Consider the following 25,843-nt stretch of genomic DNA (forward strand, 5'->3'; position numbering starts at 1 on the left):
TTAGCTTCTTTTTTCTTCTTTATAAAGGTAATGAGAATCCATAACCTATCATTCTTCTACTAGACTTCACTAATCAACAATCCTAATATAAAATACCAAAACAAAAAACTGAACACTCAAAACATAACTAGCATTAACTAGTTTGGGACAGGCATTGAGTCCAGGATGGCTGCAATCTTGCTTCCAGGAGACCTACGCAAGAGATGGCGATAAGGCATGAGCTTTCTCACCAAACCATAAAACAGATCAGCCGTAAGAATGTCCTTCGTTAAATCCAGTGCGTTGTACACCACGAAATTCCCGTACTCACTCCTCGCCAACCTCATCAACATCTCTCTCTTGCACGCCAAAAGATCCATAACCACTAGTTCCATTACTGAGTCCCCCACCTCCAAAAGCCGCTCCACAATGTAGCTTCCATACTTTTTAAACGAGAGTTCGACGCAGTGGCCACATAGATTATCAGCGATGTTACGCGTGCAGCGGAAGTCACGTAGTTTAAGCACGTGTTGGACCACAAAGTTCCCATAAGCATCGTTGCTTAGCAAAAGAGCGTTGTTCGCGACTATGTCCAGGAGCTGGTTTCTGTAGTAAGGATCGTCCAAGTCGGTTATGATTTCGTTGAGGGCGATGCAACCGTGTTGGTCACGCGCCAGGTAAAGCGCGTTTTGGAGAATGTGCTCATACATCAACTCTCTCTTGTCCTGTTGAAAAACTCTCATTCCCTTTATTGCCACGTAGGACGCGTACTTGTCGGTCATGACATAGAGGAAGAGTCGCATGATAGCCTCGAAGAAGAAGACGTCCACGTCATCTGACATCCCCATGAGTCTCTGTATGCTTTTGGAGCCGTACTGGTTTCTTGCGATGACCATGAAGTAATTGGAGTCAGACGTCAAAGAAGACGCCATCCACATAAGCGTTCTCGTGTCTAACACTGAGATCAATTCTTTGAAACGAGGCACATCTTCGCTTCTAGTCATAAAGTTGAACATCCATCGCAAATCCATCGCCGGAGGCTCCTCATTAATGATTTCTCTTGCGGGGGCAAAACGGAGTTCCGGTAAAGCATTGAACATTGTCGACATTGAAAAGGGATTGGTGTTTGCCATTGTGTTACGTCGATCTACAGAATTACTCTCGAAAGTCAGAAGTAACAAGAATTTTTGTTGTGTGATTTTGGAGAATGCGGGAGATTTTAGTGTTGTTGTGATGCCTATATATAATACTAGAGGTTTTCGTTTCTTCCAAAAGGAATTGGAAATTCTTAGCAATATCGCTAAAGATTTTTTAATCAAAAAAAATATGTATATATCACTAATTTCCTTTTTACTTTGTTTTCTAACTGATTAATAATATCCAAATACTTTTTTTAATTGATAGTATAAAAAAACTGTTATTCCGTGAGGAAATAATTGTGAACAAATTTCATTAAAACCACAAAACAATAACCATAACACAACATACTGAAAAACAAAGAAAGAGCCGTTCCTCACAAAAGAGACCCTTTCCCAACTTATTTCTCTAAGAACAAAAAGCAATATGAATAACACATGAAACCAAACCCACCACTTTGTAGTATAATAGCACCATTATATAACTCAACAGCTGAACACTCGTTAACTCAAAACCGCGTCTGTGATTTCTTGTGCGTTTTAGTTTTTGGGGACGTTGAGCCTTAGTCGGAAATCTTCTTCCATGAGAGGAAGTCCTTCTCTTAGCTTCACCTTTGGCTCCCAACCCAACACTTCTTTGGCCTTACTAATGTCTGGTTTCCTCTGTCTTGGATCGTCCGGTGTGTTCTCCACCATCTTTATCTCTATGCTTGGGTTAATAAGCTGCGTTTAATATAAAATAAAACACACATTAAGGAACTAAAACATGATACAAACGCAGGCTTTATCATAGCGTTTAGAGTAAACCGGCTCTAACCTCCTTAACCGTCTCAGCAAGTTCCACCATTGTGAATTCACCTGAGAAACAGAGAGATTTTAGAAAGAAGCGATTGCGGTTCTAGATTAGAGGTGCTCAATCTGGTTCAAATGAAACAAAAACCACACTCTAGTTATAGGGGTTAAGGTAAATGTTGGAATGGAAAGGCGTACCTGGGTTACCGATGTTGATAGGGCCAGTATCATCACCTTCCATAAGACGGATAAGTCCATCCACCATGTCGGAGACATAACAGAAACTGCGGGTCTGTGTCCCCGGTTTCTGAACTGTCAATGCCTCACCCCTACAACACATTCATGGAAACAACTAAGCAGAGATGAAACAAAACTTGGTTTCGATGAAGTTGAGCGAGAAAATGACTTTACCTGAGTGCTTGAGCAATGAAGTTGCTCACGACACGCCCATCATCAATGTTCATTCGAGGACCATACGTGTTGAAGATTCTAGCAATGCGGATTTCTACAAATAACAAACGGGCCAATGAGAATCTTAAAGGAATCACTGGATAAAGAAAAAGGGATGCAGTGAGCTTAGGGAGGTACAAAACTGACCAATGCCATGTTGTCTGTGGTAATCAAACATCAAGGTCTCGGCTACACGCTTGCCTTCGTCATAGCAACTCCGAACCCCTTTACATAATAACAACCAGGTTAAGTTTTCAAAGCTGTTAAAACCGAAATGCAAGAAGATTCCTCTATAAGATGAGAACATTTGAAACTTACCAATTGGGTTGACATTTCCCCAGTAGCTCTCAGGTTGAGGGTGGATGAGAGGATCTCCATAAACTTCAGAGGTTGAGGTGAGTAAAATTCTGTTTCGAGAAGAACAAGCGTTAGTTGCAAAGCTGAGCATTTAAAAGAAGGATGTGGTTAAAAAATAGGAAGCAGAATATGTCCTGAACCTTGCTCCAACACGCTTGGCAAGACCGAGCATGTTGAGTGTACCGATCACATTGGTCTTGATTGTCTGCAGAAACAGATTATATATCAGAAAACTAATGCTTCCTTCTGATGATATTAAAGTGATATAAGAATATATATTCTACACAAACCTTAACAGGGTTGTACTTGTAGAAGATAGGAGAGGCAGGACAAGCAAGATGGTAAATCCGATCAACCTCGATCAACAAAGGCTCCGTAACATCTATATAAAGCCCAAAACCAAATAAAGAGAGATCTCGATGATGGATCTCGTTGACATAAACAAGAAGACGCTTAACAACAATAAACTGAGAGTCTAGAGACCATACCGTGACGAATAAGCTCAAACCTCGGGTGACCGATCCACTTCTTGAGGTTTTCTTTTGATCCAGTGAAATAGTTATCAGCAACAATCACCTGGAGTATAAAACCAAACATTAAAAAAATGATCAAACTTGACAAAACATAAAAGCATCTCAATTTTTGTTGAGCATACAAACCTCATTCTTCTCATTTTCCATAAGCTTATCAACCAAATGAGAACCAATGAACCCAGCTCCTCCAGAAATCAAGATCCTCATATTGGACTACACAAACAAACAACAAAAAAAGTAAACATCTCATAATCAGCCAATCAGATCAAACTAATAAAACCTCAAGATCTGATTCTGTAAAATCTCTATAAAACCAACAATGATACAAAAGTTCTCCCACAATGTAGCCAGCAAAAAGGGTCAGATCTAAATGACATTCGATTTCAAGGAATCTTCATTCCAATGTCAAAGAGATCAAGTCATTACATAATGGTCTCGATCGCATCTTAATGAAATTAAAAGAAAGTTGCAAAGTTTGTACCTGACAAAACTTGGAATTGCGGAGAGGAGAAGGAGAAGGAGGAGGCTTTGTGCTGTTCTGTTTCTCACTTGTAGCTGCCATTGCTTCAGAGATCTCAATCCTGAGCCAAAAACGCATTAAATGAGATTGAAATTGACATGAGTTTAAAAAAAAAAAAAACGAAACTTTGAGAAAAGAGAAGATAGGGAATTCGATTAAAGATTTACCAGAAGCTTCGGGGAATGGAAGAAGACAAGATTTAGAACCAAAATCTTCTGATCTGATGAGAAGATTAAGACAAGGAGAGATCGTCTACTTATAGTCCCAGGTGTCTGAACAAATAACCAAATTTAAAGATTTTGTTTTTTAATTTCTCTGTTTAATTAAAGGAAGGAATTACAAAATTAATTTAATTTTAGTTAAGAGACTTCAAAAACACGAAATGCGGAAGCGGAAATTAACAAAAAAAAAAGAATTGACGTTAGCTACTAAATCACGACAACGTTTGACCTAACAGATATCTTACGTGGCAATTTTATTTACTTTTTTTTTTGCAGATTTTTGTTTTCCTTCTTCACAGTTTTACAGCTAAAATTTTGACTTTTTTTTCACCTTTCTTATTTACGTGTTTAGTTTTATTTGCATCTACCTCTATAAAACTTTTGAAAATTATAGTATAATCTTTTTTGTACGTGTTTACATCTATTATTTTAGTATCTATTAATTTGCTATATAACTTGATACTACGATTTTACATTATACAAAACAAGTCAACAACTTTGTTCACAATCAATCATTCACCATCAACCATCCTACCATGTATCATCCACCATCGACTCCAAAACTCATTATCTACCATCCACAAATCCACCAGCCACCATATTTAGTTTTTTCATGAGAATTTTTTTGAAACATGAGTTATAATCACTTAATTAAATTGTTTTTTTTGGAATAATTAATTTTAAAAACAAACAATAATTAAACATCCGGGGAAAAACATTTTAAAGATCTACAAGATTGTGAAGATATAATTTTTTAAAAGAGATATATATCCTATCAACAAACTCAATTGTTCAATTGAGTAAGGCTTACTTTTTGTTAACACCAACCAAACTAGAAGTATGACTTACGTTTTATCAACATAAAGCACATGATTTCAATCTCCCAACCCATAAGTGGATCATTGTTAACTCTACATTGGCTCTATTGACTGAAGAAAAAGAGGAAGCTATCAACACTTCTTTTGTAAAATGAATAAATGAATACATTTCTTAAGATAGTAAGATTGTTTAAGTTCTTAGTTACTTCTTCTACCAACAAAATAAAGACATCCGGATAAGTCATCAAGCTCATATAACCCGAAGGTTCCCTCAAGTTTGCAAATCAAACATTGCATTGTTTAAAGGAATTTTGATAGTTCATCCTAGATAGATATTCCAACCCGATAAGGCGAAAACTTCTCACCTTTTGTTTACGATGGTCTACCAGTGTTCTTAGATGGTAGTTAAAGAAGGTATATTGTGAGATTTAGAGGATTTCAGGCTGTACTTGTTTGAAAGATAATTTGGCTCAAACCCATTCAAATGACATTGTTGAAGTGGACATCACACTTTCGATATATAAGAATGTCCCATTTTTCTTTCCAAGGAAGTTTGGCTTAAACCCACTCACATTGAAGTAGACATCACCCGGTCTTTATTGCGATGACAACGACTTTGCAAGGTATGCAATGGCGCAAGATCACGTTGGAAACAAACAAACTGTGAAGTGTAAGCAGCGGAAAATCAAAGAGCAAAGAAGTATTCTTAACAAATGAAATTTATAAATTTTAATGCTAGTTTATCAAGAACAACACTTTTCTCAACCAAACACTTTTCAGAACGCTCTGGTTCTCGAACGCGACAAAAAGAGATGTAAACCGAGTCATAACAAGTTGCGTTTGGACAGTTTTGAAGGGTTTCAGATAGGAATATGAAGAACTTTTGATGAAACTCCGGAGATCTCAGAGGTGTGAAGTTGGAAGTTGTTCACAACATTTCTTGAGACTTTCTGACACAGCGGCTTACTTTCTTCTTGAACTCATCTCTCTTCTCTCGCCATTCTTTCTGCGCAAGAGAACACACACAAAATTCATAAGCATGTTTTGCTCTTAATTGCAAGATATATGCATTGAACCTGATGAGCGATAAATCAATTGAAAAACTCACGGCAGCTTCAACATTTGCTGGAGACTCATCGTTGGGACCAGAAAGCATCGATATGATACTCAACATTATACTTTCAACCTGAAACACCAGAATTTGAGACATGGAACAAATCACCTAGAGAACCATTTAGAGTGTGAGAAGTATAGTAACTCTAGTCATAGAATCTACAACTCTGAAGCAAAACACTGACATGTTATGCAAACAAAAATGAACAAACACAAATCAATTTAACATACAGTATGAACAGGGGTCCAGCGCTCGCTTGCAAGCTCATAACCGCTAGGATCATCACCAGGAGGATGAAGAATAGATATGCAAACACGACCATCAGAATAAACTGCAGGACAGATATAAGTAAACCATTCAAGAAAAGGACTGATAACAAATAGAAAAATGTCTGTCTTCTATTCAAATTCCTTCGAATCCTTTCCCGATTAAAACCGATAGAGAGAAAACTAACCGTTAGGATGCCACATATCCGAAGTAAACCTCACGGTTGGCGGGCTATTCGGATAGTTTTGCGGAAATGTCATAATAGCGTTAAAGAATCCTCCTTCACTGCATTTTCACCAAGTTTTAAACCATATCCACAACAAGCAAAATCTTTTTGGCATTGCAGATAAGGGTAAATTTAAAAAGAGTATTGAGAGCAATTCAATATAACTATCTGCACTATATAAGAACAAACCTAAATCAAGAATAAAAAAAAATCCGATACAAACAAAGAGAAAAACAGATAAAGAATACGAGAATCCCACAATTATGTGATCTACAATGTTCAATCTCAAGCAATAACAATTACACATGAATCATTGAATCCAATGAAAAAAAAAAAAAACTGTTCGACAAGAATCAAGAATCAGAAAACTAGCTAAAAAATCTGAGAGAAAGCAATAAAGGAAGAGCGTTTACTAGAGAGTATCAGGAGGTCCGATAATGGTAACGCTCCATTCGAATATATTCTTATCATCAACGAGACCAGCAGAGAATCCATCAACAGGATGCTTACAGAGATCTGAATCAAGAAGACAACAAAAATTCGGATTTAGAGAAGAAAATAACAATCACAAGATTGATTCAGAAAAGGAAAAAGAGTCAAGGGCTTGCCTTTAAGTTGTTTCTGAAGGAGAAGGCTAGCTTGCGAAGCCATGGATGATGATGATAGAGAAATCGAGAATTGAAATTGAGATTTTTTTATATGACAAGCTTTTCTGATTTTGTGAATTTTCGGGAATCGATGTTTTCATTATGAGAACACATGGAAGGAGCTGGGATCTGCTACGGGCATACCTATTCTCTACTTTACTGTTCTAACCAATAGGGTTTTGAGACATTTCCACTTTCCGTTAACTTACTAAAATTCTAACGACGCTCTTACAGTTAAACCGGGTTTGATTTAGTATCACAGATTTTCGGTTCAGTTTCGGTTTAGTTAGATTGCAAGATGCAAGAAAAAAAAATACCAAATCAAAATGCGCATACTTATCCAAATTTTTTGAAATGATAACCAATTTTTGTTGTGCACCTATTTTTTTGCCGACGTTTTGCACCTAATTATGATTCAAATATATAAAATCTATATACTAAAACTCGGGTGTTTTTGTCATTCATAAACTCACACGATATTAGTTTGGACCTCTTTGTCTAGGTGTTGGCGCGTTGCCAATGTTATGTTGATAAAATGATACTATTTGATAGTTATATCAAACCGGAACTAAATTAAACCGAGCTAATTGGGTACATCTACCCTAACATGATACATGGATCGGGATCATTTCCATCAAAGATTTATATTTTTATTAATATAAGTCATTAAGAAATTATATCTAGGCATAAATTTCCATTCTTTTTGATAATTATTGAGATCAAATCCAGTTGCCATCATGAGTGATCCAGAGTTTCTGTATAAAGGGCCATAACTAAAGCACGTTAATCATTTTCATTATATTGTCGTGACCCGTAAATTACAAAATCATGACAAATACATATAATGAATCAAAAACTTTAATCCAAGTTATAAGGATTGTCTTGTCGACATAGTGCAAACTGCAAACCAATCACAAGACACACACAACACAATTGATAATGGTCTTTAATCTTTATATATATATCAGAATAAAACCAATGGTATAAAACTAATAACTTTACTTTTATTGATCGAGATCGAAAGTTCCGAGAGGAAACAATCTAGAAGAAATGGTTTGGTAATGCGAGATTGGACCTGCAAAGATTGGACCTGTCTTTGGATACAATCTAAAGAAATGGTTTGGTAATGCGAGACCGACAAGCTTTGCCGGTGAAAAATAAAAAAAATCCATACGAGACACACAAAATTACAAATATGTAAGATATATCGTAGTGGATTTTTTTTTAAGATTTCGTGGTGGTTATAATGACACCTAAATGATGATGAAGGCCGCAAAATTTTGCCGACGTATATTATTATTAGAGTGACTAAAATTTTCGCAAGTTAGTACCAAGACGAAGCATTTAGATTTTAAATTTCAACCAGGTTTAATTGCTCGGTTTGTTCCGGTTTCTGTTGATCCACATATGAGACTCATTCAGTGGTGATAGCGCAAACAATTCAAACGATAATTAGGTTCTAGATACCAAGAAAGTATGGACTAATATTATGCAATCAATTCGGACTGACCAACAAGGTATCAAAGATCAACTACTATGATCGCTAAATATCGGTATTTTGGTTTGAAAACATAGGGGAACCGCATATCTATCTGATTGTCATGTAGGCCGAAAAACAGAAGCATAATATAAGAAATTTGAAGGAAGTTGTAATGCTTTATTCTATTTCTACAGACATTCTAATTTCTAAGTGGGAATTTCATGGCATAGGATTCCAAGAAATGACATTTTAACCAGAGAATCTTACCTGGTTTCTTCAAGCTAAGTAATCATTACGATTCTCCAAGGAGAGTACCAACTAGATTTGACAAAATTGTTGTATTGTGCTTGTTACACATATAATATATATATATATATACATATATGATCCTATATGAAAACAATTAGCTAATTCTCTACCTAAGAAATATGAGAAGACATGATATCATCATCAAGCTTCTCCTTCTCATCTGCTTCTTTCTCAGCAGAAACATGACTCGGGAATGCCGAGAAGGTAATTCCATTACTCTCGCTGTGTGTATGTGTTGAATTACGACATAGAGATGATATTAAAAATGTGTTGAAAATTGAGGGCATGGTTCTTTGCACTCTTACATACGTTTCCCTGTCTTTTGCTTGTATAAGTCCATTTCAAGATTGGACCTGCAAAGATCATCGCAAAACCGAATTACGAAAGAGTGATGCCAACTTGGGTAAGGATCGGAGATCAAATTTTGCATATACCCATTACAAAACAGAGAGAGCATAATAACAACATCTTTCTTATGGGATTAGGTCGAAGAAAAAAAGTGGCATAAGCACCCATCCGGACCGAACCCAACAGGAAATCGTCACCCACCGGTCAAACCCTGAGTCGATAATGCTGCAACCGAAAGAATCTTACAAGTCAATGCATGATATATCTTTAAAATGATGTACTAATAAGGAGTGAAGCAGCCTATAAGATGGAGAGTACTAAAAAGTGATAGATCCAATGTTTGTGAAACATATGTACGCTGATAAACTATGTCAATTCGATGTAATCTATATATAATAGCAATCTAATAAATACCATTTGCACATCTGAACGGTTGCATCTTTTTATCGCAACTTTTCGTTTAAATCGGTTATTTTTTTACGGTTATGTATTTTTATTGAATTTTCTCTTTGAATTTTCGATGAATTATTTACGGTTAAATTTGTTCAATTACAGTTGTATCTTTTCAGTTTACAGTTATATCTTTATAGTTGCATTTATTCATTTAAAGTTACTTATTTCCATTATATAATTTCATTGCATTTTTTGTATAGTTAATAATACTACGAAGATTTTTTACATCAACCATTAGACTACATATCAAATTGGTTTTATTAACCAAAATAACAACCTCAATAAATGCATTTTACACTTTTGAACGGTTATGTCTCTTTATCGTAATTTTCCGTTAAAATATTAACGGTTATTTTTTCGGGTGTGTTTTTTATCGCAACTCTTCATTAAAATATTGACGGTTTTTTTTTTGTTGTGTCTTTTATTGCAACTTTCCGTTAAAATATTGACGGTTAATTTTTTAGTTGACGGTTATTTTTTGGTTGTGTTTTTTTCTCGCACCTTTTCGTTAAAATATTAACGGTTATTTTTTTCGTTGACGGTTATTTTTTAGTTGTATTTTTTTCTCGCAACTTTCCGTTAAAATATTGACGGTTACTTTTTTCGTTTCTTTTATCATAACTTTTTGTTAAAATATTGACGATATTTTTTTCTTGATTGTGCCTTTTTTGTCTGTTAAAATATTGACGGTTATTTTTTTCTCGGTTGTATCTTTTTATCGTAATTTTTTGCTAAAATATTGACAGTTATTTGTTCTCGGTTGTATCTTTTTATCGCAACTCTTAGTTAAAATATTGACGGTTACTTTTTTCGTTGACATTTATTTTTTCGGTTGTGTCTTTTTATCGTAACTTTCCGCTAAAATATTGACGGTCATTTTTTTGTTTGTGTCTTTCTATCACAACTTTCCGTTAAAAGTTTGACGGTTATTTTTTCTCGGTTGTGTCTTTTTATCGCAACTCTTAGTTAAAATATTGACTGGTTTTTTTTTCGTTGACGAATATATTTTTGGTTGTGTCTTTTTATCGCAACTTTCCGTTAAAATATTAACATTACTTTTCACGTTTGTGTCTTTTTATCGCAACTTTTCTATAAAATATTAACGGTTATTTTTTCTCGGTTGTATCTTTTTGTCCTAGCTCTTTGTTAAAATATTTACGGTTACAATTTTTCACTGATGGTTATTTTTTCGGTTATGTCTTTTTATCGTAACTTTCAGTTAATATATTGACCGTTTCTTTTTTTGTTTTTGTCTATTTACCGTATCTTTCCGTTAAATATCGACGGTTTCTTTTTCTCGGTTGTGTCTTTCTATCGCAACTTTCCGTTAAAATATTGACGGTTATTTTCTCGGTTGTGTCTTTTTATCGCAACTCTTCGTTAAAGTATTGACGGTTATTTTTTTTCCGTTCGTGTCTTTTTATCGCAACTCTTCGTTAAAGTATTGACGGTTATTTTTTTTCCGTTTGTGTCTTTTTATCGCAATTTTTTGTTTAAATATTGAGTGTTATTTTTTCTCGGTTGTGTCTTTTTATCGCAACTCTTCGTTAAAATATTTACGGTTATATTTTTCGTTGACAGTTATTTTTTCTGATGTGTTTTTTTATCATAACTTTTCGTAAAAATGTTGACATTTACTTATTTTTTGTCTTTTTATCGCAACTTTTCGTTAAAATATTGACGCTTATTTTTTCTCGGTTGTGTTTTTTATCGCAACTTTCCGTTAAAATATCGATGGTTATTTTTTCTCGGTTATGTCTTTCTATCGCAACTCTTCGTTAAAATATTGACGGTTACTTTTTGTGTTGACGGTTATTTTTCTGGTTGTGTTGCTATATCTTTTTGGTTTTGACCCACTAGAATTTTGCCTCTCTATATTATAACTCTTCGTTAGTTATTTTGTCACTTATAAATAATTTTATATTCACAAAAAATGTTTCAAATTATTTTTTTAATCATAATTTTGTTTTTTACATTAATATCTTTAGAAAATATTTATGATATAACTTTAAGACATAGTTAATTTTATATAATAATTCAATTATTTGAATATATTATAATAATAACTTAATACATAAACGTAATAAAATATATTTGTTGAAAATGAGTTCCCCGCGATATCGCGGGGTTCATAACCTAGTAATTACAATAGAAGAGTCTTTATAAGCATAGCCTCTGAATTGTTATTTGTTACCATAACAGAACCATGCTAACAGAGCAAAACATATGAAATAACATTTCAATTTGAGATTGAAGAGATAAAAGTTTCTTTATTAATCATCTTATATATATTGCAGTCAATTTTTACATTTTAATATCACAAATCTTCCGCTAATTTCTAGAAAACCAGCATTGTCTCTCATACAGATTGTGTCTTGCGACCTACGAAACGTTTAAAAACCCTAATAAACGCCCAACTTCAGAATGCAAATCTCTAAACATGAGGCCTGAAATTGAAACAAGAGATGAATTGAAATAGCTTTGGTAAACCTTTAACGAATACTATCATGGCCATAGGTATCGATTTCCGAAACAGAGATCGCAGAATTGGTTTGCCGATGGATGTATCGCCGCCCAGAAAGGTCCACCGGATTCAAGAAGAGACAAGAGCGTAAACTGAAGAATCATCCCGCGGAGATCGGAAACCTCCGTTGCGAGAGTTACGACCAGATTCACGGAGGCATTGATCAGTAGTTGAATCCGTGAATGAAAACTTAGTAACTTTACATATCTATACCGAATAAAAACTTAATTAATAACTTTATACATCTATATCCATACTCAACTCGATGAGATCATCTTTTGTGAAAAATTGAATCATGTTGATTTTATTTTCGTCAATAATATGCATTGTGAAAAATTGAATCATGGAAACCAGAGACCACCTTTTCTTCTCTTGTTCTTACTCACGACAGGTTTGGGAGGAGGTAGCAGGAGGAATACTCAGGAACCGGTTCTCAACGGATTGGCGACAGATACTCAAACATACTTGTGACAAAAAAACTGACAAAACCAATGTCTTCATTCTACGGTACGTGTTCCAAAACACAATTCATGCGGTGTGGGGTGAAAGGAATTCAAGAAGGCATGGCGAGCAACCATCACCAATGGAAAAGCTAGTCCACATGATAGACAAGAACATCCGAAACCGGCTGAGTACAATTCGGAGTGGAAGAGACTTCAAATATGAAGGCGGCCTCCGATTGTGGTTTGGATCAAGAAAAACTCAAGTTTAATCTCATTATGTTAGAGATTCTTTTTCTATGAAACATATGCATTAAGTTGTAAAACAAATTTTTTTCTTCTCTTTTTTGAATATAATTTAACATCTATTCAAAAAAAAAAATAATATGCATTATGTAGGTTTGAGTTTGGGTGGTCACTACTTAACAACACTATTACTTGTCCTAATCAATTAAAATTATTAAATATTGTTTGTTAGTAATATAGCATTTGTTAGATTCAATAGAAACGACATATGGTGTTAGTTGCTTTTAAATTATGTTGGCAATATTAATTACGTGTCATCGTTAAGTTAATAATTGGATGAGAGACACCATTCAGCATGTATTTTGGTTTACACTACCACTCTCAACTTTATAATTTTACTCCAAAATTAAGAACTTAATATTATTGGTGATAAAATTAAACTCTTTTTTTCTTCATCACACATGGTGATAAAACTCTCTTCACTATATGATTTTTACGCACGAATGCGTTAGCGGAAAGATATAAAGAGAAGATGATTAATACGGTATACTTTATATTATATATCATATCTTAAACATGTTAAGATGCAAGTATACAACATAAGAAAGCAAAAGATTTGAAAGCGATCAAGACGAAAAAAAAGACATGGTAATTAATATATAGCAGCTTAGATAGCCGTCTTTTATTTTACTTATACGAAACCATACTCTTCAAGTCTTTAAGCAAATCATGTCGTAATCCCCCACTTCACTTGATGCTGCAACCAATAGAAACGATCAAGAGTATAAGTTACATCACTTAAATCATCGTGTTAAGATCGAGTAATTAGAATATTAGAGAAATGTAAAAACTTACGTGGCGCAGTTAGTGCTCGTAGAGATGGGATAGGGGATGCTAACACCGCACTTTCCAGGAAGGCCAGAGGCTAGACTTGGATTAACCCCTTTTGCAGCGGACTGTAAGCATCGGCATGCTTGTTGGCGGTCCGGTGTGGTTTGAGCCAGACCGTTCAACTTTTTGACTCCTGCACAGCACGGAGGTGGCACCACCCCACCTTTTGATAGGTAGCTTAGACACGGACTCAAGCTACTCGCCACTGTACCGCATGTGATTGCTGCATCTACTGATGCAACGATGAACACCGTCAAAACAAGGCATGTGAAGAACCTCAAAGCGAAAGCCATTGTGTTTGCTTCTTTTTTGGTGATTAGTTGGGTTTTGTTTTCTATGCTTGTGTTTTTGTTGTTGGATGAGAAAAGTGGGAGGTGATGATGGGTTTATATAGGAATTTCATATGGGAAAAAAATGATGACTAAGTAGGGTTTGTTAGTAGTTGGATTTGCATTTACTTCATTCATTCTCTCTAGTTTCTTCTACTAATCAAAAGAATTAGTTTCTTCAGTCATATGTAATTACGTAAACAACAGTATTATTTTTCAGAATTTACAAGACCGATACGTCAATATTTCTATACTGTTAAAAAAATATTTATTTATCTGCAGTTAAACTTGGTTATTTAAAATTATCATGTTTGACCGATGTTATAAGATACTAACAATAATAATATAGTTTAGCATAGTAGACAAGAGGAGATCGTTTAGAAAGCCGTATCTTCGTTGTAGATAAAATGTCAGCTATTAGTCGTACACTATGTAAACTAATTATAAATACCGTCTAATTAAATGCGATGTGCAGCTGATGGACAGGTGTATTGAACACTAAACATCACAATTCTCCCATCACATTAACTAATTATGGCCACTAGAATTAGGAAAGTTCACATTTTATGACTTACTACATAATTGAATGAGAGAGAGGTGATGTATGGAGTTTTTCTACACATTTTGTATAATCATTAACGTAAATGCGTTTGTCAACAACAATAAAAAAAAGATTTAGCAAAATAATCTGAATGATAAAAATTTATTATAATCGTACGCCAAAAATACGTTTTATAGCATGCAGGACGAGTTTTACGTTAATTTTTTTTTTTTTCATCAACGAGTTTTACGTGAATGCCACATCAATTCAATGCATAATTGCATACGATCTTAGAGCAACCACATCTGTTGAAATAAGTTTTTGAGTTTTTATATATTAAATATTAATTTTTAATATTAAAAAAATAGACCATTAAAAAATAGACAAATGGAGTTTCTAAAATGTCTAGCAATGTACCTTAAAAGAGAAACTTCTCTAATTTTCTCTTTTTTTTTTTGTATTTCTTTTCAATATTATAATCTTGAGAAACCTTCTTACAGACAAGCGTTGTGATTGCTTTTAGATTATCTCACTATAATAGGGCGACCAAATAGTCTATATATAATTATCCTTGAAGCGATTCTTCTCAAGCCAGATACACGAAACCGAATTTGTCTTAGGTAGTACATAGCATAGAATGCTAAATACCCCTCCATAACACTACATATCGCTCTATGCCTCTATAAGCCATAAACTCATAGTCACATGCATGCAGTCTCATACATTTCTCATAATTACACATAATACAAAATTTCTTTAATTTTTGTGTTTCCTTTCTACGTACGCATGTGATGATGCTTCTCCGATGTCTTAGAGAGCTTGGGATCTGAAGGACGTTGATGTATGGTGTTGGATACTATCAGCCAAAAACCGTCAAGCAACATCGTACAAGATTGATAAATCTCCCACATGTGCAATAGTCACAATTTAACTACACAAACCTCTGCCGACACTAATATCATGTAGCAATTATTTTATATACTCTTAACGCATAATATACTGTAAAACATCATCATTTATATCCATTTTATGATATAATAAATATCAGTATCGTCTAAAATAAAACTAAAATAACCAGTGCAATTTTGTATAATATTCATATAAAATTGCGAGAATCCTCCGTGTTCCACAGATTATGATGATTGTTGTGAGCTTTGATTTATGGTTTTCACGTTGTAATAAAAGCTTTTTTAAAACAGTAGAACTTTCTTAGTTTTTTCTAAGACACACAATTGGTAACAAATATAAATTGTGCTAAAAATATATAGTTATAGTTAAACTGTAAAAACTATTACTATACAATGTATGTAAAATATCTTAAAGCTGTTTCTACTTCTATACACATTATCGTTTTCTGTTTATGAGAGAGATTGCTTTACCTTAATATGATTTTTGCGATGCTTAATTACTATGAGATAAAACTATTCTGAAATCAATTTATAATTAAGGACCCTGTACTAAAATAAATATAAATATTAAAAATCGAGAGCTATAGAAAAATCCAGAATTTTAGAATGCAAATGGTCGTGCAATTAGAATAATAATGTATTTGATTATATATTAAAAATACTCACCAATTATCCTTTATAATTTTATCCAGAAATTTCTAGAAGAGGAAAAAAACAAGTAAATGCAAGTCACATTTCACATTTCAAATTACCAACTACCAACTACAAACTACTTCCGCATCTGAAATTGAATCACTACTTTATATGCTCATCATTCTTTTCTTTCATTACAATCCCTACACCAGGCTAAGAATTTTGGTATTGAAATTCTAAATACTTCATAAGAAACTGTTGGAATAATTTTTTTTTTTTTTGGCTCAACATCTACTATCATTAACCAATCAAGAAACTGTTAGAATCATTTAAAAACCGTGATCATGTATCATCCGTAGAGAAATTTTATTCATCTTTTATATTTAAGTGCATTTTTTTTTTCTTTCACCGAACCTTATGGCCATATATAGTTAATTAATAGCAAATGAAAGGTGGTCCAATGGAAATGCAGAATGTGATTGGGCTAGTTGGGAGAGTTCTGATGTTTAGTGTTGGGTACACGTGTTCGTCAGTTACACATTGCATTAAATTCGACGGTATTTCATTATTCAAATTTAGTTCACATAGTACGACTAATAGCTGATAAATTAATGATTATGTACGAAACAAAAATAAAATAAGTTATTTGATAATGTAATGGAGATACTATATTTTACAAAATTCATCGCAATGCTTTCTACTAATTTGCTTAGTGGTCTTCTCCAGTTAGTCTTGTCGATGCCAAGCGATATTATTAAATCTTGAAGCATCGCTCAAGTATTATATATCTTACGATAACCAAATTGTTATATATACTTTAAAAAAAAAAAAAACTAGTAAAATTTAAAATTTAGAATATTTAGATATATTGGTAATCTATAAGATATACTCTTTCTGCTTCTAAAAGGATTAATTTTCAAAATTTTCACACATATTAAAACAATATTAATACTATCCACATAATTCTTTTATCCTAAACAATTTTCAATAATCATAAACCAATAGTAACTTAATAAATTTAATTATTTTCGAAATAATGCTTTTTGAAGTTTACAATTCATTAGTAATCAAATCTTTTTGGAACAAAAGAAAAAATTAGAAAATCATTTGTTTATAAAGCAGAGAGAGTACATAGTAAACGATGTGGTAGAAGAAACTAGAAGGAATAAATGAAGTAAATGCAATTCCAACTACTAACAAACCCTACTTAGTCATCATATTTCTCCATCTAAAATCCCTATATAAACCCCATCATCGCCTACCATTTTCTCACATCATATCCACCAACAAAAACACAAGCTTATAAAGCAAAAATCAACTAATTTTGTTATCAACCAACAAGAAGAACAAACACAATGGCTTTCGCTTTGAGGTTCTTCACATGCCTTGTTTTAACGGTGTGCATAGTTGCATCAGTCGATGCTGCAATATCATGTGGCACAGTGGCAGGTAGCTTGGCTCCATGTGCAACCTACCTATCAAAAGGTGGGTTGGTGCCACCTCCGTGTTGTGCAGGAGTCAAAAAGTTGAACGGTATGGCTCAAACCACACCAGACCGCCAACAAGCATGCCGATGCATACAGTCCACTGCGAAGAGCATTTCTGGTCTCAACCCAAGTCTAGCCTCTGGCCTTCCTGGAAAGTGCGGTGTTAGCATTCCCTATCCCATCTCCATGAGCACTAACTGCAACAAGTAAGTATTTTCTTTTTGTTTTACTTGGCCAAGTACTCGATCTAATTTATTTTTCTAATGGCATAACTTATACTCTTGATCGTTTGGATTGTTGCAGCATCAAGTGAAATGGAAGCTTACGTCATCATTTGCGTTAAGAGTATGGTTTAACATAAGTACAATAAAAGGGGCGGCTATATCTTAGCTGATATTACCATGTCTTTGTTGTCTCGATGCTATGTAATCCTTTCCTTTCATATGTTGTATTGATGCGTTTAAGATATGATAATAGTACCTTATTAGCCATCTTCTCTTTAGATGTTTCCTCCAACGCATACGAACGTAATAATCATATACTCATATGTGAAGAGTTCTATATAAGTAACCAATAATATCAAGCTCCTAGTTTTGGAGTGACATTATAAAATTGATATTTATACATACGAAGAACGGAAGAAGACATGCTGATGACTGGTTTTTCTCCTTTAACCAAAAAAAATAACAAGGTTCTCTCCATTTACTGTTAAGTAAAAGCTCAGCTGCAATAGAAATTTTACCATAAAAAAAAAACAATGTTACTAACCTTCAAGATTTAATTAGGCATCAATGAAAATTGTGAATCTTTTATATTTCTTTGAACAGACTAGGAATACTATACTTCCTTATTATAATTTGGACAAAACTTGGGCCTTTCGTTATTGTAATGATATATATCTTCCTAATGTGTTAATATTTTGTATGTTCAGCATCAAACATAAACGTATTAAATTTATTTGTTCTCCCAAGCACCTTGGAGATGATATCAGTGAGTTCAGTATGAATATATAAAGTTACTAATTGCTAATTCTGCGTGTGTGTCAAGTTACTAATATTGTGAAAAAAATTCGTCCAATATACTACACAAAGCCATCTCAAAATCCTCTTTCAGCGAAGTAAGCCCATTTTACCGCATATAATATTTTCAAATCAGAGAGCATTTAGTATGGTTGCTAGTGAAAAAATTTCAGATTTGGTCTCCTCCTATGGCTAGCTATCAAGCTCTAAGTGTGTAACCTCCAAAGCCGACATTGCGAAAGCACTGGAATTCATACGTTAGAACATTTTGTTCCACATTTCGCATATGCTCAATTAGGTGTGGAAATTGGTAAATTTAAATATTACGATAAATGTAACCAATTTTTGTCATACACTTTCGGTTTGCAGACGATTTACTCATATTCCTTGACAATTCGCTTCAATCCCTCAAGTGCTGGAGGATTTCAAAACAGTCTCAAGACTTGAGATATATGTTAACAAAACCAATTTTTTCCACTATGGGCTTACTCTAAAAGAACTCATATCCATCAATCTAAATGGTTATAACTTCCCTTTTTTTTGGGATAAAAATAATGGGTTATAACTTATAAGCATCATGTCACTTTGATTTTTGCGCCGTGGCATCAGCTCTATCTCTATCCGATATTCAAGGCCTACCTTTTTCTACTAGGAAACTTTGGCAGAGGCTGTTTTCTCGTTTATTGACTAAACCAAGTCTAAAATGGCATCATAGACGATTTATTATATGCATTTCTCTTTTTCAAATCGTGTCTAACAAATCAAGATCGCTGGTTTGTTTAGCCTTAAGGACATTCATTCAAGTCAATGACACAAATCTGTGATGGGCCTTGGGCTTTCAACAGGTCCGTCAGATGCCCAGAGTCTCCTTTACTCAGCCGACGTCTTTTCACCAAGTTTCCAAGTCAAACCGAATTGAAGACCACATCCTTCAACTTATTTAAACCATGTCTATAGCTCAATCTCCAAACCCAGCTTGGTTTTATTTAAGGACTCCGATAACCGGATTTACAAATTGAACTCAGCTCCGGGTTTATTCTTTAAATAAGCTGGTTAGGAGAGTTGTGACATGTTTGATGTTGGATACGTGTCCCGCAGTTATACACTGCATTGATTTGGACGGTAGTTGACATACGGCTATTAGTTGTTAAATCTCCGATTACTAACCAGTAACCACCATCTCCGACCTTTTCACCTGTTAAATTTTATTTAAGAGAATATATGTACAATATTGAAGACCTGGCTTATAATCAATACATATATCTTAAAATAAACAAAGATAGACGACAGAAAAATTAATGTACATAGTACACGTATGTAACTGATAAATTTATTGATCAATGTACATATTACTAGTACTCATAACTGAAAATAAATTAACTTGCTGTCGGATACGTCCCTTAGTAGTTACACATTGCATTAAATTGAAATATTAACGGTTATGAAATACTCCGTAGTCCGTACACATAGCTGACAAACTATTGATTTTTGTACACATATGATTAGCGAAGCATTTTTGCCCAAAAAAAAAAAATGATTAGCGAAGGCTGCGAAGCATATATGTTACCAGTATTATTATCCAAATTCCAAATGAATCCTCTAAAGCGCCTATAAGCATTGATATCTTAAAATACGAAAATATACAAAATACGAGTAGCTATATTGATGTTTATAGACACTCTTAACATACTAAACAATGTGATACTATTGGCCGGTTACGTATGAGTCATATGATATGACTATTGCAACACATTCTTTCTCGTTAGTGGAAGAAACTAGAATAAATGAATGAAGTAAATGCATATCTAACTTCTAACAAACCGTACTTAGTCACAATTTTTTTCCATCTAAAATCCCTATATAAACCCATCATCACCTCCCACTTTTCTCACATCCAATAGCAAAACACAAGCTTAGAAAACAAGACTCAACTAAACCTCTACTTTTGTTTATAATCACCAAAAAAAAAAGAGCAAACACAATGGCTTTGGCTCTCAAGTTCTTCATATGCTTCGTTTTGACGGTGTGCATAGTTGCATCAGTAGATGCAGCAATCTCATGTGGCACAGTGGTAAGTAACTTGGCTCCATGTGTCAACTACCTATCAAGAGGTGGTGTGGTACCGGATCTGTGTTGCGAAGGAGTTCAAAAGTTGAACGGTATGGCTCAAACCACACCGGACCGCCAACAAGCATGCAAATGCCTACAGTCCACTGCAAAGGGCATTTCTGGTCTCAACCCAAGTCTAGCCTCTGGTCTTCCTGGAAAGTGCGGTGTTAGCATTCCCTATCCCATTTCCTTGAGCACTAACTGCGACAAGTAAGCTCTTTTATTGTTTTACATATATAGTTAGTCTCCTCTCTTTTTCTTTTTAACTTAGCTAAGTACATAAACACCATGATGTACTTTTTTATAATTTCCTAACTTATACTCTTCATCGTTTTTATTTTTGCAGCGTCAAGTGAAGTTGGAGCTTACATGTATCTTCAGATTATGGTTTAACATAAGTAAAATAAAATACGTCTATGTACGCTGATCTCACCGTGCCTTTTTCTTGTGGCTTTGTAATCTTTTGCTTTCTTCTGTTGTTTCTTAACATGTTTAAGATAATAATAGTACCATAATCCTCTTTTATTATATATTTTTCCAACGCCTTATCTCGCAATAATCTTAGTGACAAGTTCTCTAACAAAAAAAATCAGGGATTTAAGGATGGAACGAAAATATAAAACTGACATTGGTAAGGAAAAATGGTGCAAACTTAATTGTATCATTTTTGTTAAAAAGTATAATAACACAGATGTTAGCCTAACGATCACCAACACTATTAATTAACAACATCATTTAAATATATATATATATATAATACAATTACTATATGACTCACCACCAAAAGGTCCAAAACATCTCAATTTCAATATGCGTAAAGACAACTTTGAACTTCAATGATAGAAATCTTATATTTCAGCTTTTTATGTTCATATGGAAAACTTCAAATTCTTATATTTCAGTGATATATTCACAACAAATTATATATCCCGGCCGTCACGTTAATTAGAACGTGCATATAATCGTGTATATTAATCTACATTTAAATAAGCTAAATTTTGTTTTTGTTTCTAGCGTTTTGGTAAGAATATCGGCGAATTGAATATCAATATTAAAATGTTATATCGCCATATCGGCGAATTCCATTCACCATCTCATCACAAAAATGGAAATCGATTTCAATATATTCTTAACGCGTCATTAACAAATATAATTAGCTTCATAAGGTCTTTTCTCCCATCCATAACACTCTGACCTTCGTGATTTCGGAGAACCCACCCAACTCCACTCTGATCTCCTTCTCCTTGCCAAGCCCCATATGTATTACTTTTGTGACTAAAACCAAAATGGCAACAGATGAAATATGTTCCCTTTGCTTCATTGTGAATTAAGATCTGTTGCCATCTGTCGCCCGTAGCTACTGCCAACAAATTGGCTACGGCTAAAATCCTCGAAAATTCACGACAAATTTAGCAATAGAATTTTGTGGTTGTTATTATGGCCAGGAGTTTAAAAATGCAAGATATATTAGCTAATTTTGTGACTAGTTTAGAAAGGCAAAACCATTAGTGGTGACAAATTTAGCAATTTTAAAGTCGTTTAGCTAAAAGCACGCTAAAAAGATCTATATTTTAAAAGTTCAGCCAATCATAAAAGATACTGTATAATAAAAAATAATCATAAAATATTAAAAAATTAGAGAATATTAAGTAATTTGGCTTGTGTTAAAAAAAAATAAATAATAATAATTTGGCTTAAACGATAATAATGCAGCCCACAGGCCCAATAAGAAGTTATGCGATCATGTCACATAGTTTTGAACTTGATCAGCAATCGAATATATAATTTGCATAATTTTGAAGAAAGGTAAAAGAAATAAATGAAATTGAAATATTCAGTGAAATGACTGTACTTGTTAAATGAGTATGATTATTATCTTTAAATTGAAACGCTAAATTTTAAATTGCGACAAAAATATATAATTACATTCCGTTGCGTTTCAAAATGTTCATTAGTTCCTCCATAGTTTGAAATTAAAAAAAAAAAAAAAAAAAAAAAAAAGCAACTAACGATAACATAAAATATAAGTTTCATTAACCCCTCGTTACAACGCATTTCCACTACTATCGAAACGACGACTAGTCCCACCAGAAAAGAAATCAATAAACGGCTGCTCTCGGCCGCCACCGTCGCCAGAACAAACCCCCGGAGAATCACTACCAAGGGCAAAACTGGAATTTCCAACACCATCGTCATTAGTGGCATCCAAAGGCTGAAGTGGAAAAAGAGGAAGTGTTTTCCGCCCACTGGAATTGCCGTTAATGCCCTCACCGTAATAACAGTGATCACGAAGGGCAAATCTGTCATATCTGAGTGAGCTCGAAGACATTGGCATTCTAGTTGATGTTGAGTCTGAAAGTTGTTTCTTATGTTCTGTGGTTGTCCGTTTCTCGTAGCCACCACTTGGAATCATCACATTGTTTCTGTGAAGAAGATCGTTTGTGTATACACTTCCATGTTGCTGATTCAAACCTACTTGCTGCAAATAGTACGGACTAACACAACCCACTTCATAACAAAAAAAAAAAAAAACAATTTCATTTTGTAAGTCCCAATTATTGATAACAATGAAAAACAACATAAACTCACAAGAAAACGGAAGAAATCTGCTAATCCAAAGTACATAATTTGCTCATAAACATCTCAAAATAGTTCCATGATAATCCTTTCGCATCCAATCATATGTTTTTATATTAACTTTTTAAAAATCAATTTGAATCTCAGACAAAAGGCCAAAACTCAATTATATATATGTATTCAATGACATGTTCCTTCTAAGTTTTTTCGTTGTCCAGATGTATTTCACAGGCTTTATTTTCAATTCTTTAATACGTAAAGAAAACGTCGCCAACAAAAAAAGAACCTATGATGTATGGTTTAGAAAATTATAAAATAGAACGTCGAAGTTTACGTATAAGTAAGAGAAAGGATGAGAACTACGTGCCGTTTGAACAAGGAGGAGGGTGGAAGAAACGGGAGGTTTTGTGGAGGAGACGATTGAAGTAAGCCATGCGCTCCTGTTTCTGCTTTTGGCGTTGTCTAGCCTTATGGTTCTGAAACCAGTAAAAGACGTTTTTACCCTCGATATGGCCGTACGCACGGAGCCTGCCGGTGATCTGCTGAATCTGATCGGCGCTCGGAGTTCGTATTCCTTGCTTGTAAAGATTTTCCAGTAGCGTTATCTGATCTTTTGTTGGGTTCCATCGTGAACTGCTTGCCGTTCCAACGTTTCCTTCGTTTTCCATTTATTTGTGTGTCTAAAAGTTGTTTTTTGTTTGGGGAGAGATTAGGGTTTAAAGGCGTTTTTCTGCATGTTGGTTTGAATGATGCATGAAATTCATGGGGAGGCTCTTATATTTATATAGCGAGTTAGTGAGGGAGTGGAACAGAGTCAAATGAAGAGAGAGACAGTGACATGCGTGTTGTTTTTTGTGCTAGAGACTCTGAAAACATCGTGTGGAGCGGCTGAGATGGTAAAAAAGAGGCTACTTTTTATGAGAAGAGACAAATGGAAAGAGAAAACAAAAAACAATTTGGATCTATTCATGTTTTTTAATAAAAATGTTGCGTTTATAATAATTAATTTATCATAAACTGCGGCTAATAGAAAAAGAGAGATAACACAGTAGTACTTGTCAATGTCAAATTGTCTATAACATATAAAAATGTTTTCCTATATGTGAATTTTATTTCAGTGGATACTCTGTATAATTGTTAATTGCGACTTTATTATTTTTTTCTTATTCTTTCTGGGGATTACGGATGTTTTTTTTGAATTTAATGAAGAAGAGCAAGTTTTGGAAATGAAAGAGATAGTAAGGATAAATACGAACGTTAAATATAATAGGGCGGCAAAAGATAGCTGGTTGGATTGTGTTCTTTGTAGGTCATGAGAAGCCTACATATCTAGTTTGCTTCGGAAATTGACATATCTTATATTATATCATATTTTCTTTGTAATATTTGTATTTATATAAAACGACAATATGAAGTCGAGTAGCTTGGCTTTTCGATTTCTTAACGATCACGAACAAATTCAAAAGATTCGAGCAAAGAAACAAACACTTGATTATATTTAGTAAACCGTCAAAATAGAAAACTCTAGTGGCTTAGTTCTTTCGCCTCGTGGTCTCATTTCTGATGTCGATTCAATTTTACCTAGGTGAAGAGGAAATGGCGACTTCAAGTTTGGACCGTCATTTTCTTTCAGATAGAATCTTATTGATATCCGTACGAGATATATATCAAACATATTCATAGGTTTTTCATTAAAAATTAAAGTTTCTAAAAGAGAGCATACTTTAGTTGAGCGGCAAATCTTAACGATATGCTTAACGTATGCACAAAACGTTTATTTGGAACTATATATTGGTAATATAACAATAAAGCATAACTGAAAAATATTACATCGCATATATAAAACACAATTTTCTAACTGTAATAAGTACAAAATTTAAGAAATCAATAAAATGAAAAATGGCTTCAGAAAGCTGCTTTTTGGAGTATATTCGTTGTATACTTGTAGATGAAGCAATCATATATGTACAACGCTTCAATGTCGTGCTTGTGGTGTTTAACTTTTCTTCCATACAATTGCACTATATAACATATACAGTAAGAAAAATACACTTTTCACGGTACAGAGACAGTTATACAGACGTACTTTAGAACATTGCTATCACATATTTATTACTTCCTCATCCTCTTATATTATCTTTACTTGCACAATAATTTGTAAAGTAACATAGTGAAACATAATTGATTTGTTGAATACCCTTGTCTTTAATTGTCTTAGATTTTTCCATCACATATTTTTACATCACAATCTTGGCTTAATACATATTGACTTCGATTAGTAATATAGTATTGCATAACTATATAATGATATAAGTTGCAGAATGAAAAACATATATAAAATTTTAAGGAATAAAAAATCGCATAATAAAATTGTACTAATTGGATATATTTGCAGACTAACAGAATAATTTTCATAACATAAACAACTATACACCTATTTAATTACATAATAAATTTTAACTTATATATTTTAGACGAAAGCGCAAATT

The 25,843-nt window shown here is 33.8% G+C and overlaps 8 protein-coding genes across 9 annotated transcripts; 3 read left to right on the plus strand and 5 right to left on the minus strand.

The window, feature by feature from the left end:
* Window position 1: 1 nt before the first annotated feature.
* LOC9300701 (putative pumilio homolog 16) lies at window positions 2–1,284 on the minus strand. Its single transcript, XM_002866277.2, has one exon. The coding sequence runs from the start codon at window positions 1,110–1,112 to the stop codon at window positions 138–140; it is 975 nt and encodes a 324-aa protein (XP_002866323.1). The 5' UTR covers window positions 1,113–1,284; the 3' UTR covers window positions 2–137.
* Window positions 1,285–1,399: 115 nt separating this feature from the next.
* Window positions 1,400–4,103, minus strand: LOC9302398 (UDP-glucuronic acid decarboxylase 3). Its single transcript, XM_021031088.1, has 12 exons — window positions 3,935–4,103; window positions 3,729–3,828; window positions 3,374–3,460; window positions 3,203–3,290; window positions 3,005–3,096; window positions 2,855–2,919; window positions 2,676–2,764; window positions 2,505–2,582; window positions 2,319–2,412; window positions 2,106–2,236; window positions 1,933–1,973; window positions 1,400–1,838 (listed from the first exon to the last, which is right to left on the minus strand). The coding sequence occupies exons 2-12, from the start codon at window positions 3,807–3,809 to the stop codon at window positions 1,656–1,658; spliced, it is 1,029 nt and encodes a 342-aa protein (XP_020886747.1). The 5' UTR covers window positions 3,810–3,828; window positions 3,935–4,103; the 3' UTR covers window positions 1,400–1,655.
* A 1,367-nt stretch (window positions 4,104–5,470) lies between these two features.
* Window positions 5,471–7,169, minus strand: LOC9302399 (ubiquitin-conjugating enzyme E2 7). Its single transcript, XM_002866279.2, has 6 exons — window positions 7,022–7,169; window positions 6,827–6,929; window positions 6,375–6,472; window positions 6,151–6,251; window positions 5,915–5,992; window positions 5,471–5,812 (listed from the first exon to the last, which is right to left on the minus strand). Exons 1-6 carry the CDS (start codon window positions 7,062–7,064, stop codon window positions 5,735–5,737), a joined length of 501 nt encoding a protein of 166 aa, XP_002866325.1. The 5' UTR covers window positions 7,065–7,169; the 3' UTR covers window positions 5,471–5,734.
* Window positions 7,170–7,399: 230 nt separating this feature from the next.
* On the plus strand, window positions 7,400–9,601 carry LOC9302400 (CLAVATA3/ESR (CLE)-related protein 46). Of its 2 annotated transcripts, XM_002864579.2 has the most exons (3): window positions 7,400–9,053; window positions 9,185–9,252; window positions 9,335–9,601. In XM_002864579.2, exons 1-3 carry the CDS (start codon window positions 8,969–8,971, stop codon window positions 9,410–9,412), a joined length of 231 nt encoding a protein of 76 aa, XP_002864625.1. In that variant the 5' UTR covers window positions 7,400–8,968; the 3' UTR covers window positions 9,413–9,601. The 2 variants fall into 2 exon arrangements, with proteins under 2 accessions (XP_002864625.1, XP_020886768.1); XM_021031109.1 differs by having other exon boundaries at window positions 9,185–9,601.
* A 3,790-nt stretch (window positions 9,602–13,391) lies between these two features.
* LOC9300702 (non-specific lipid-transfer protein 4) lies at window positions 13,392–14,217 on the minus strand. The gene is made up of 2 exons (XM_002866280.2): window positions 13,716–14,217; window positions 13,392–13,617 (listed from the first exon to the last, which is right to left on the minus strand). The coding sequence occupies exons 1-2, from the start codon at window positions 14,042–14,044 to the stop codon at window positions 13,608–13,610; spliced, it is 339 nt and encodes a 112-aa protein (XP_002866326.1). The 5' UTR covers window positions 14,045–14,217; the 3' UTR covers window positions 13,392–13,607.
* Window positions 14,218–17,418: 3,201 nt separating this feature from the next.
* LOC9302401 (non-specific lipid-transfer protein 3) lies at window positions 17,419–18,151 on the plus strand. Its single transcript, XM_021011171.1, has 2 exons — window positions 17,419–17,855; window positions 17,953–18,151. The coding sequence occupies exons 1-2, from the start codon at window positions 17,518–17,520 to the stop codon at window positions 17,960–17,962; spliced, it is 348 nt and encodes a 115-aa protein (XP_020866830.1). The 5' UTR covers window positions 17,419–17,517; the 3' UTR covers window positions 17,963–18,151.
* A 2,390-nt stretch (window positions 18,152–20,541) lies between these two features.
* LOC9300703 (non-specific lipid-transfer protein 3) lies at window positions 20,542–21,311 on the plus strand. Its single transcript, XM_002864581.2, has 2 exons — window positions 20,542–20,987; window positions 21,124–21,311. The coding sequence occupies exons 1-2, from the start codon at window positions 20,650–20,652 to the stop codon at window positions 21,131–21,133; spliced, it is 348 nt and encodes a 115-aa protein (XP_002864627.1). The 5' UTR covers window positions 20,542–20,649; the 3' UTR covers window positions 21,134–21,311.
* Window positions 21,312–22,759: 1,448 nt separating this feature from the next.
* On the minus strand, window positions 22,760–25,194 carry LOC9300704 (WUSCHEL-related homeobox 2). The gene is made up of 2 exons (XM_021012533.1): window positions 23,722–25,194; window positions 22,760–23,285 (listed from the first exon to the last, which is right to left on the minus strand). Exons 1-2 carry the CDS (start codon window positions 24,020–24,022, stop codon window positions 22,822–22,824), a joined length of 765 nt encoding a protein of 254 aa, XP_020868192.1. The 5' UTR covers window positions 24,023–25,194; the 3' UTR covers window positions 22,760–22,821.
* Between the last annotated feature and the right edge of the window lie 649 nt (window positions 25,195–25,843).

This window comes from Arabidopsis lyrata, assembly GCF_000004255.2.
Source record: "Arabidopsis lyrata subsp. lyrata unplaced genomic scaffold ARALYscaffold_8, whole genome shotgun sequence".
Lineage (NCBI taxonomy): Eukaryota > Viridiplantae > Streptophyta > Magnoliopsida > Brassicales > Brassicaceae > Arabidopsis > Arabidopsis lyrata.

What these genes read in the sequence shown, in the direction of transcription:
- LOC9300703 (XM_002864581.2), top strand. Translation starts at nt 20,650, where the DNA reads ATGGCTTTGGCTCTCAAGTTCTTCATATGCTTCGTTTTGACGGTGTGC.
- LOC9300702 (XM_002866280.2), bottom strand. Translation starts at nt 14,044, where the DNA reads ATGGCTTTCGCTTTGAGGTTCTTCACATGCCTTGTTTTGACGGTGTTC.
- LOC9302400 (XM_021031109.1), top strand. Translation starts at nt 8,969, where the DNA reads ATGAGAAGACATGATATCATCATCAAGCTTCTCCTTCTCATCTGCTTC. An exon ending in GACTCGGGAATGCCGAGAAG is followed by an intron (nt 9,054 to 9,184) that starts GTAATTCCATTA and finishes TGCTTGTATAAG; the next exon opens with TCCATTTCAAGATTGGACCT.
- LOC9300701 (XM_002866277.2), bottom strand. Translation starts at nt 1,112, where the DNA reads ATGGCAAACACCAATCCCTTTTCAATGTCGACAATGTTCAATGCTTTA.
- LOC9300704 (XM_021012533.1), bottom strand. Translation starts at nt 24,022, where the DNA reads ATGGAAAACGAAGGAAACGTTGGAACGGCAAGCAGTTCACGATGGAAC. An exon ending in CCCTCCTCCTTGTTCAAACG is followed by an intron (nt 23,286 to 23,721) that starts GCACGTAGTTCT and finishes TTTGTTATGAAG; the next exon opens with TGGGTTGTGTTAGTCCGTAC.
- LOC9302399 (XM_002866279.2), bottom strand. Translation starts at nt 7,064, where the DNA reads ATGGCTTCGCAAGCTAGCCTTCTCCTTCAGAAACAACTTAAAG. An exon ending in GGACCTCCTGATACTCTCTA is followed by an intron (nt 6,473 to 6,826) that starts GTAAACGCTCTT and finishes GTGAAAATGCAG; the next exon opens with TGAAGGAGGATTCTTTAACG. An exon ending in GGATATGTGGCATCCTAACG is followed by an intron (nt 6,252 to 6,374) that starts GTTAGTTTTCTC and finishes TCTGTCCTGCAG; the next exon opens with TTTATTCTGATGGTCGTGTT.
- LOC9302398 (XM_021031088.1), bottom strand. Translation starts at nt 3,809, where the DNA reads ATGGCAGCTACAAGTGAGAAACAGAACAGCACAAAGCCTCCTCCTTCT. An exon ending in TGGAAAATGAGAAGAATGAG is followed by an intron (nt 3,291 to 3,373) that starts GTTTGTATGCTC and finishes TTTATACTCCAG; the next exon opens with GTGATTGTTGCTGATAACTA. An exon ending in TTGCTGAGACGGTTAAGGAG is followed by an intron (nt 1,839 to 1,932) that starts GTTAGAGCCGGT and finishes TATTAAACGCAG; the next exon opens with CTTATTAACCCAAGCATAGA.
- LOC9302401 (XM_021011171.1), top strand. Translation starts at nt 17,518, where the DNA reads ATGGCTTTCGCTTTGAGGTTCTTCACATGCCTTGTTTTAACGGTGTGC.